At 38.1% G+C, this 10,000-nt stretch overlaps 4 protein-coding genes across 4 annotated transcripts in view; 3 read left to right on the top strand and 1 right to left on the bottom strand.

Moving 5' to 3' along the window:
- The window catches only part of LOC134185466 (rab9 effector protein with kelch motifs-like), a 4,660-nt gene extending 2,195 nt beyond the window's left edge, over positions 1-2,465 (top strand). The window contains exons 7-16 of the mRNA XM_062653254.1: positions 1-54; positions 193-278; positions 995-1,076; positions 1,149-1,231; positions 1,372-1,451; positions 1,533-1,623; positions 1,690-1,790; positions 1,850-1,934; positions 1,993-2,097; positions 2,157-2,465. The exon at positions 1-54 is cut by the window's left edge and continues 47 nt beyond it. Coding sequence (XP_062509238.1) covers positions 1-54; positions 193-278; positions 995-1,076; positions 1,149-1,231; positions 1,372-1,451; positions 1,533-1,623; positions 1,690-1,790; positions 1,850-1,934; positions 1,993-2,097; positions 2,157-2,264 — 875 coding nt within the window. The 3' untranslated portion in view covers positions 2,265-2,465. The remainder of the gene's footprint in view (positions 55-192; positions 279-994; positions 1,077-1,148; positions 1,232-1,371; positions 1,452-1,532; positions 1,624-1,689; positions 1,791-1,849; positions 1,935-1,992; positions 2,098-2,156) is intronic.
- Positions 2,328-4,179, bottom strand: LOC134185467 (uncharacterized). Its single transcript, XM_062653255.1, has 5 exons — positions 3,995-4,179; positions 3,743-3,939; positions 3,443-3,529; positions 3,288-3,387; positions 2,328-2,627 (listed from the first exon to the last, which is right to left on the bottom strand). Exons 1-5 carry the CDS (start codon positions 4,135-4,137, stop codon positions 2,363-2,365), a joined length of 792 nt encoding a protein of 263 aa, XP_062509239.1. The 5' UTR covers positions 4,138-4,179; the 3' UTR covers positions 2,328-2,362.
- A 39-nt stretch (positions 4,180-4,218) lies between these two features.
- LOC134185338 (serine protease HTRA1-like) lies at positions 4,219-6,492 on the top strand. The gene is made up of 5 exons (XM_062653120.1): positions 4,219-4,896; positions 4,966-4,998; positions 5,762-5,895; positions 6,026-6,157; positions 6,224-6,492. The coding sequence occupies exons 1-5, from the start codon at positions 4,219-4,221 to the stop codon at positions 6,396-6,398; spliced, it is 1,152 nt and encodes a 383-aa protein (XP_062509104.1). The 3' UTR covers positions 6,399-6,492.
- Positions 6,493-6,570: 78 nt separating this feature from the next.
- The window catches only part of LOC134185337 (serine protease HTRA1A-like), a 4,542-nt gene continuing 1,112 nt past the window's right edge, over positions 6,571-10,000 (top strand). The window contains exons 1-6 of the mRNA XM_062653119.1: positions 6,571-6,626; positions 6,668-6,977; positions 8,399-8,689; positions 8,750-8,782; positions 8,867-9,000; positions 9,539-9,670. Coding sequence (XP_062509103.1) covers positions 6,571-6,626; positions 6,668-6,977; positions 8,399-8,689; positions 8,750-8,782; positions 8,867-9,000; positions 9,539-9,670 — 956 coding nt within the window. The remainder of the gene's footprint in view (positions 6,627-6,667; positions 6,978-8,398; positions 8,690-8,749; positions 8,783-8,866; positions 9,001-9,538; positions 9,671-10,000) is intronic.

Here is a 10,000-nt window from a genome sequence, read left to right as displayed (position 1 = left end):
GTGGTTCTGGAGGAGAGAAACTATTTTTTAATGATTTACATGTTCTAGACATTGGTGAGTGGCAAAGTCTGATCTCTTATAACCCATTCTCTCCAAACGAGATTCTACTGTTTCTGTTCTGCTTGCCTCTTTTGCTTCTTTGTTCTTTTGTTGTGCGTTTGTCTTGTGTATTTAATACTGGTGCCTTGTTAGCTACTCTTACTTGGACAAAGATTGAAGTTGATAAGGACGTGCCAACTGCAAGAGAATTTGCATCAATATGTGGCTATGGAGACGAGGTAATCACAGAACTTTATGCAAGACAGCACACTGCCTGTTTGTTTGTTGACTCAGGACTTCTATTTCCAACACATTCAATTGTTCTATTGCTAGTAGTAGTCTTGTGCTCTAAATCAAAAACAAGAAATTTGTGTTTTTCACTGGGAGTTGTAGTTGCTATAGAAACCGTTATGGTAGTCAGATTACTTTTAGTGAGCAACCTAGTCTCGCGTAGCCAGACGTTAACTTGTGAGCTGTTTGGTTTCTAATATAAATCAGTGTTCTGCCCAGGATTTTCGGAGTGGTGGTCGGGTATCTGCTGCATTAAGGGGCGTGGTTTATTTCTGACAAGAAAGTACCAAACAGAATGTATCGCATTGTTGATGGTCTATAACCTGAAAGAGCAGGGTAAGAAAGCTGCATCTTCTGTCAACAGTCGGGTAACTATGTTGCCCCATCTCACATTTATACTATGGCCAGGCTAGAGGTATACCATCCATTGGAGCAAGTAAACAACTAGCTAAAATATATAGTGATGTGGAGTGATGGTTGGGCCCAACCACCTCCGACCATCGTGGGCATAACCCTGGTATTACTTACATCACACCGTCAGCACTGAAACACTTATTTATATTATCACACTAGTTGTAAGTCGACTCCATACAAAATAGAGCATTCACAACTTTGAGGTGAAATTTCTAGTGATTTTGTACTTACTGTATCAATTTGTTAACAGTTGCTCATACTGTTTGGAGGGACCACGGCTGATAGTGCTTCTGAGACTGACTTCAGTGATGTCCATATCTTCAACATAGAAGGTAGGTCTATGGATAATGATGTGCCACCAATGAGGTGTACATGTATGTTGTATTCTCTTCTTTTTTCATGAGATGGTACATGGCAGGAAGTGGCTGTAGGTGGTCCAGTGCCAGATAAGAGATACAGCCATTGTTCTGTTGTCTGGAAGAACAAGGTAAGGGAGAGTTGCATTGTTTGGCTAAGCCTTATTAGCAATTATAGTTTAATGTGATTGCATTGTTCTAGTCGTATGTCAGATAAGTAAATCAAACTGATTGTTAGTCCAGAATACATTTTGGTTGTTTGGTTTCACAGATGATTGTGTTTGGTGGTCTAAATGGCAGTCAGGACTTTAACGATTTTAATATCCTCCAGCTGCCATCAGCTTCAGTGTCGTAAGTATCAGATGTAGAATAGACATTTTGTGTGCCATTGATTCGTAGTGTTGTACATTGTTTACTTGCTTTGACATGCAGCTATACACGCACTCCACCAGTGAGAGCTCGTTATGATTTGACAACTCCAGTACCTGCTAAAAGAAAAGCTGTTCCTGTCGCTCCACCAAAGGTAATTTGCACAGTTTGTATTGTCATGACTTGTTGTATTATTTTGTCTGTTATTGATCTGCTGAAGACTATACGTCCACCTGATTTTGATGAACTAAAGTCAAATCTCATTCGTAGAGTAACAGAGATGTTTGACCAACTCTCAGAGAAATATTTTCAACTTGACAAGTAATTGTTGCTACTTTGTTAATTACTTGATCATGTCATTACTTCGGTTGTTTCCATAGAGATAAAGAACAACTAAGGGTTGAACGTGAAGCGTTTGAAGCAGAACGGAAAGCAAACAATGATATGTATGAACGTCAACAGCAAGTACAAAACCATACAGCTCAGAGAATTTACTGTTTCCTTAGTTCTTTGTCTTTGTTAGGAATTGAAAGAGATGTTTGAACTTCACAGACAGCAGAATGAAGAATGGATTCAGCTCAGGACAGCAGAGAATGACAAGGATCGGCAATTTATTGCAAAAGAGAAGGTGTGTACCTGCATTAGGACATGAATGATATAAGTGCATTCATTCCATTACGAATTCAGGCCCACTGGGAAGCAAAACATGAAAAATTGGCAAAGGAACGTGAAATCTTTGACCAGAAAGCCACCAAGATGGAGACAATAATGAAGCAATTTCAAGGCATTCAGTGATATTTGCTGTATTCTACTTTCTTGTTTTTTATATTTCTATTGTTTTATCTATTTGTTTTACTGACATGGATGTGCATGTGCAAGGTTCTAGTAGGTGGTTAGTGGCCACTCAGTGACAATGATGCTCTGCTTATCCTTCTTTCTTCTGCTGGATCGAATGTAAACATTGGATTGTTAACTGCTAATATTAGGTTGTCTTCTGATGGGTAGATGTTCTCCTGATTGAGTGGGTTGTCAACAATTGCCTTTACTAGACCTCCTATGCCTTCCCGTTCATCACTGCACAGGAATAGTAGATCAACACTCACGTAAGGAATGACATGACGTTCATTGAGCCAAGTGTCTAGACTGTGAACAAGCTCCCTGAACATACAGAAACAAAGGAGTATTAAAATTAGGCAAAAAGAAGACAGCCAGAAGGAAGAATTTGAATTTCAGGCTCAAAGTATATGCAAAGAGATGGTCTTCTATGGTTTCAAGTGTTTCCATTTTAACTAATTGTCGTATTGGATTCTCATCTTGCCAAAAGAAAATAGGAGGAAAACAGTCTGACTGTACTATTAGGTATGCACTCATGACACACACACACACACACACACACACACACACACACACACACACACACACACACACACACACACACACACACACCATGCACACACCACACACGCACACACACACACACACACACACACACACACACACACACACACACCACACACACACACACACCACACACACCACACACACACACCACACACACACACACCACACACACACACACACACACACACCACACACACACACACACCACACACACACCACACACACACACACACACACACACCACACACACACACACACACCACACACACACACACACACACACACACACACACACACACACACACACACACACACACACACACACACACACCACACACACACACACACACACACACACACACACACACACACACACACACTGTGCTGCATAACAAATAAAATGTTCTTTGTACCTACCTTTGTGGATAGGGCATGTCATAATCATCATCTGTGTTCTCCACTACATCCTCCAAGTTATGAAAACGAGTCTCCACTGATGGATAACCAACAGGGTCCTCTGTAACACAAGTCTTTTGGCATAAAGAAAAACTAAACTTCCAAACAACACTGACTGTTAATTGCCACCAAGTAGAACAACAGAATGTCGTGTTTACCCATATTGGGTTTAGCTTGAATTCCAATAGAATGAATTTCCAATGCTAAATTGCAGGAAAACTTGTCACCCATACACAATTCATACCTGCCTGCCTACCTTCTATTGCCTTTGACATGCACACACACACACACACACACACACACACACACACACACACACACACACACACACACACACACACACACACACACACACACACTAAAAAGTAGTTTGACACCTTTTTTCTATAGAAATTACACCATTCCTGTAGCAGTACCTGTAAATCTCGTCTGATCTTCTAGAGCTCTTAGTGCAACTTGTTCAGGGATTTCTCCCGATTTAACCATATCAGTAACAAAATGCCACTTCGCAGACTCTCCCTCGCGAAGCAAACAAACGTCATAGTCAGCCGAGTTATAGTCATCATTGCACTCAACCCGCTGCACTGCAGCAACTGCTACATGAATAGTAGGCCTGCAAATGTAAGAAATGGCGAAACACGACAATCAATTTTCTCAACCCCGCCCACCTTTGTTTTCTCAGCGATGCCATTCCAGGAGTCGTTCTCGGTGGAGGAACAGTCGGGGGTTGCGACTCTGAATTTACAGATTCCGCATCTGGTAAGATTCCTTCGAGCTCCTGAGGTTGCTCATGGTCACTTGCACTGTCCATGTACACCAGAGTGTGGCGACTCCACCCAGTGCGTAACCACGCCTATAATACAATTATCAATCACGTGACTAATTAACCAATATGGCGTCCAGATTTCTATCAGCTGCTGCTCGATTCTTTAGGACTACTAAGTCTTTAGCGCTAATAGGAGCGTCGGCTGTGGTAGGAGGAACGGCACTATATTTCTCTGTTGATCGCTATAAAAAGGGTTTTCCCGTGAGGTTACACTCGCCCATTCTGGCCGCCGAGTGCGCTAACGACTCACCGGAAGAGACACGACGTTCAAGACGTTTCAATTTTATAGCAGAAGCGGCAGACATAGCAGGACCAGCTGTAGTATTTGTAGAAGTGTATGGGAGACACCCATGGGCCGAACGATATATTCAAGTTGCATCCGGGTCAGGGTTCATTGTGTCTGGAGATGGCACCGTTATCACTAACGCTCATGTCATAGCTAACTCTAGGGAAGTCAAAGTTAAATTGAGTAACGGAAACAGTTATAATGCTAGAGTGCAGGAGATGGATCAAGTAGCCGATTTGGCTGTACTAAAGATCGAACCGAAGGAGAGACTGGCTGTCGCCAAGTTGGGATCTTCGTCTATGTTGCGTGCTGGCGAATGGGTGGTTGCTATTGGTAGTCCGTTGTCGCTGTCAAACTCGGTTACTGCTGGAGTAGTGAGCACGGTCGGAAGAGCAAGTAAAGAACTGGGGTTGAGATATAAAGACATTGATTATATACAAACTGATGCTACAATCACAGTATGAGATGAACAGCCGTTGAGTGGTAGTGTTGTTGTGAGTGTGTATGTATAATTTGTTTGTGTGTAGGTTGGTAACTCAGGAGGGCCTTTAGTGAACTTGGTGAGTCGGGCACAAGTGCATGTATGTACATGAAGGCTGAGAATCATAAGTTGTTGGTCGATGCAGTTTGTAAGCTAATGATACGAGGTAGCGATTAAATAGACATACAGGGTAAGTGAAGATGAGAAGATATAATCAATAAGGAATATATATATATATATATATAAATATATATATTTTAAATTTTTTAAAACTATATTAAAAAATCCATGTCATATATATATACATATATATATATATATATATATATATATATATATATATATATATATATATACATACATACACACACACACACACACACACACACACACACACACACACACACACACACACATATATATATATATATGTCATGTATTACTGGATCATTTCGTAGATAACTGCTCTACACAAATAGCACAAAAGTTGATATAAATAGACAAATAAGTATTAGTTATTACATGGGTAGTTGATGTTTAGGGCATTTATTGACCCAAAGCCTCACTGGGTTATCAACGAGATAATTGACCGAGCTGGATAATTTAATGTATTTACTAAATGGCATTTAATGTATTGTATTCGAGCCTGATGTTTACTCTAAAATATACTCACAGTAAATTCTGTTGCTATGACAGTGAGTGGATTATTGGTATATTCTACCTGCACGTGACCTGTACAAGCACTGTAACTGGCTCTTATTGCATACGGACCACGCCCATACATAATACATAACATGTAATGTACCATGTATGTGTTAACTGTTGTCTTATATACTATGCAGGATGGAGAGGTAATTGGTATTAACACTATGACGACGGTTCCTGGAATATCATTTGCTATTCCAGTCGATCGAGTGAAACAGTTTCTACAAGACGTGGAGATGAACAGGAAGCACCGCAGTAGTCTGGACCAAAAGTATTTTAAATTGTTTACATTTGAATCACTGCACATGTGTTTCACCTGTCGTCTACATTTACTGCCGTGCATCTGTTTCTGCTTGTGTGAGTATGTTCGTGTGCAGTTCAATTTATTCGTCTGTTTCCAGATACATTGGCATTAGTATGATAAGTCTGCGTCCTGCATTGGTTGAAAGTTTACAATTTCGTGTGCCAAACTTTCCCAACATTCAGTCTGGAGTTTATGTAGCAAAAGTTGCTTCAAATTCTCCCGCAGACAGGTGATGGCCGGATGTGATCAGGTCGCTTTACGAATTCAATGTATGAGTTGAAGTTGTGTGTTTTAGGGGTGGTCTTTATGTTGGTGATGTAATTGTCGAGATCAATGGTCAGCCTGTAAAATGTACCAGTGACATTTACAGGTTTGTCCAGCAAGGCCAGCTGCTACAGATACGAGTGCACAGAGGACGACAACAAGTCGTTGTGAATGTAACTCCAGATACGATGAGATTTGGTAGATAGTTATTTAGTGTTGATAGAGGCTAATATTAAAACTGAATATTTGGTATCGAATTATTCTTTAATTAACTAAGAAAAACAAGATTACTATGTAAAAGTATCCGGGTACTTTTTGCATCCAGGAATCAGTTCAAGCATACTGCTTGACTAGATAATTTTCTAGGCAATGATTTGCATGGCGTGGAGAGGTAGTATACCAAAACTAGCACGCTGCTTGTCTGTTTCACGAATGTTCCAAGCGCAATTCTCTTGTTCCGTCTTCTTACAACCAGTTTGGAGCAAGAACACCTACTCTGTATCGATTACTCTGTATCGATAGCTCTGCGAGCGCTACATCCATACTCGACGTCACCGCCACTACAGCGCGCAGACGAGACTCTAGACGCAAACAAACGATCGAAACGTTTTAACTTCGTGGCCGAAGCTGCGGAAATTGCTGCTCCAGCGGTTGTGTTTGTGGAAGTAAGATCGAGAGACTTCTGGAGTGGACAGTCACTGCGAGCTTCGTCTGGTTCTGGATTTATTGTGTCTGCCAATGGAACTATCGTGACTAATGCGCACGTCGTAGCCCATGTGCAGCAGGTAGAGAGCCAGAGCTGTGCGTATAGTAGGTAGACATGCAGACGTCCAGACTGTGGAAATAATTATTTAATTTTAATATTTATTCATATTAATTATTAATTATTTAATTTTAATATTTATTTATATTAATTATTTATTATTATTTATTTATTTATTTATATTAATTATTAATTTTATTTATTTATTTATATATTTATTTATATTAATTATTTATTATTTATTTATTTATTTATTTATATTAATTATTTATATTAATTAATTAGCAGGTAGAGAGTGAGCTGTGCGTTTAAGCTAGACGCCCAGAATGTGGAAACAATTAATTATTTATTTATTTATATTAATTATTTATTATTGATTAATTAGCAGGTAGAGACCCAGACTGTCAGTGTCTGGAAACATTAATTAATTTTTAATGTGTCGTGCTCAACCAGATCAGTCTGGTTCCTATGGATTGCCTCCATTATCATTAATTATTTATATTTATTTATAATTATATTAATTATTAATTATTTTTATTTATATTCATTATTTATTATTAATTAATTAGCAGGTAGAGAGTGAGCTGTGTGTTTAATAGATAGAAGCCCAGACTATGGAAACATAATTAATTATTTATTTATTTATATTAATTATTTATTATTGATTAATTAGCAGGCAGACCCAGACTGTCAGTGTCTGGAAACATTAATTAATTTTTAATGTGTTGTGCTCAACCAGATCAGTCTGGTTCTTATGGATTGCCTCCGATATAATTAATTATTTGTATTTATTTTATTTATATTAATTATTAATTATTTATATTAATTATTAATTATTTATATATATGTATATTTCTATTAATTATTAATTATTTATATTTATTTATATTAATTTTAATTATTTATATTTATTTATATTTATATTAATTATTGATATTTATTTAATTATTAATTATTTATATTTATTTATGTTAATTAATTATTTTTATTTGTTTCTATTTACATTAATTGTTTTTATTTATTTATATTTAATTTTAATTATTAATTAAGTGGTTGGTTATACTTGCATGTGATGATTGAATGTTCGCAGTATGGTGATTACAAGTTTGTGTTTTGTTTCTACATACTTGTGTTCATCTGTGCTTGCATTTGCCTTTTGTCTGACTAAACTTAGTGTTCCTCTCCTGTATATTGATGGTGTGCTGCAGGAGTGACACAGCGTATTTTTAGTTAGGGGGCGAATCTGAAAATACAAAGTCAGCACTACAATCTGCACATAAACTATAATTAAATAATAATTAAATAATCTAATTTAATAAAAATGGGGTGTCCAAGCCCCTCACCTCCCCCCAACTTCATTGCCCCTGTGTTTTTGTTATATCTTGACAAAATTATTTCTGTCTTCTATCTACCTGTGTATGTCCTCTGTTTGTGTATTGACAGGTTAGAGTCAAACTTACTAACGGGAAATCGTATGAAGGCGTTGTACAAGAAGTCGACCAATTGGCCGATTTGGCTGTCGTAAAGATAAATCCTGATGCTAACCTTCCTGTCGCCAAGCTCGGTGTGTCTAACACATTACGTGCTGGAGAGTGGGTGGTTGCTATCGGCAGTCCTCTATCGTTGTCAAACTCTGTAACTGCTGGGGTAGTGAGTACGGTTGGTAGAGCAAGCGAAGAACTGGGACTACAACATAAAGACATGGATTATGTACAAACAGATGCAGCAATTACTGTGAGTTATGTGAAGCATTTAGAACCGGTTATGTAGTTATTCATCAGTCTATATATACAGAGTGGCAATTCGGGTGGTCCGTTGGTCAATTTGGTAAGTTTAGTGATCAAAGTGCATCATATACGAATACACATATTTAGATATGAGTCACAGTGTGGGTTGTTGCCGTTGCTGCAGGATGGTGAAGTGATAGGAATCAATACCATGACGACTGTGCCTGGTATATCGTTTGCTATACCGATTGACAAAGCCAAGGATTTCCTAGCAGATATTGTCAACAGAAGAACGAGGAGTGGACCACGTGAGCAAAGGTGCTAAGCGCTCTAAATTGCATACACACAGTCGTAGCATAGGTGGAGTTGTATGTTAATTATTTTGTATGTCTGTTGTTGTTGTTTGTTTATGGTCTCATTTAATTTGTTGTTTGTTTGTTTTTTTATGGTCTCATTTAATTTGTTGTTGTTGTTTGTTTGTTTATGGTCTTATTCAATTTGTTGTTGTTGTTTGTGTGTATGGTGTCATTCAGTTTGTTGTTGTTGTTGTTGTTGTGGTTGTTTGTCTATGGTCTTATTCAATTTGTTGTTATTGTTGTTGTTGCTGTTTGTCTATGGTTTCATTCAATTTGTTGTTGTTGTTGTTGTTTGTCTTTGGTCTCATTCAGTTTGTTGTTATTGTTGTTGTTGTTTGTTGTCTATGTTCTCATTCAATTTGTTGTTGTTGTTGTTTGTTTATGGTCTCATTCAATTTGTTTGTTTTGTTTGTCTATGGCCTCATTCAATTTGTTGTTATTGTTATTGTTATTGTTGTTGTTGTTTGTCTATGGTCTCATTCAATTTATGTTTTGTGTAGGTATGTGGGTATTAGTATGCTCAGTCTGCATCCTGGACTAGTCGAGAGTCTACAGAATCAGATAGAAAATTTCCCTGATATCCAGTCGGGTGTATTTGTGGCAAAGATAGCACCAAACTCTCCAGCACAAAGGTACGTCGAGCGCCACAGAGTTTGAAGGAAATTGTAAAGTAGTGAGACCTTGGCAACAGCAAGGAGCTAATTGATGCTTATACATAGCACGTGACAATGTATACATTGCAATCATTCAAAAATGTCACCTAGTGAGATCATATGCCCTTGCTACAGGGGGGATTTCCAGTCGGACGCTGGACATTTGTCCAACCTAAACACACCGATGTCCTTGTCCTTGTCAAAATTCAGTTAGTCGGACATCATGTCCGGCCACAAGGGTAACACAAACCTGATCAAACGAAGCACATAATTTGGTTTGAAATTAATTTGTGTGGTATAATTAATAAT

This window comes from Corticium candelabrum, chromosome 10 (assembly GCF_963422355.1).
Source record: "Corticium candelabrum chromosome 10, ooCorCand1.1, whole genome shotgun sequence".
Classification (NCBI taxonomy): domain Eukaryota; kingdom Metazoa; phylum Porifera; class Homoscleromorpha; order Homosclerophorida; family Plakinidae; genus Corticium; species Corticium candelabrum.
This window is presented reverse-complemented; position numbering and strand designations above follow the sequence as displayed.

What these genes read in the sequence shown, in the direction of transcription:
- LOC134185467 (XM_062653255.1), bottom strand. Translation starts at nt 4,137, where the DNA reads ATGGACAGTGCAAGTGACCATGAGCAACCTCAGGAGCTCGAAGGAATC. An exon ending in GCATCGCTGAGAAAACAAAG is followed by an intron (nt 3,940 to 3,994) that starts GTGGGCGGGGTT and finishes TTACATTTGCAG; the next exon opens with GCCTACTATTCATGTAGCAG. An exon ending in GACATGCCCTATCCACAAAG is followed by an intron (nt 2,628 to 3,287) that starts GTAGGTACAAAG and finishes CTGTATGTTCAG; the next exon opens with GGAGCTTGTTCACAGTCTAG.
- LOC134185338 (XM_062653120.1), top strand. Translation starts at nt 4,219, where the DNA reads ATGGCGTCCAGATTTCTATCAGCTGCTGCTCGATTCTTTAGGACTACT. An exon ending in AAACTGATGCTACAATCACA is followed by an intron (nt 4,897 to 4,965) that starts GTATGAGATGAA and finishes GTTTGTGTGTAG; the next exon opens with GTTGGTAACTCAGGAGGGCC. An exon ending in GAGGGCCTTTAGTGAACTTG is followed by an intron (nt 4,999 to 5,761) that starts GTGAGTCGGGCA and finishes TATACTATGCAG; the next exon opens with GATGGAGAGGTAATTGGTAT.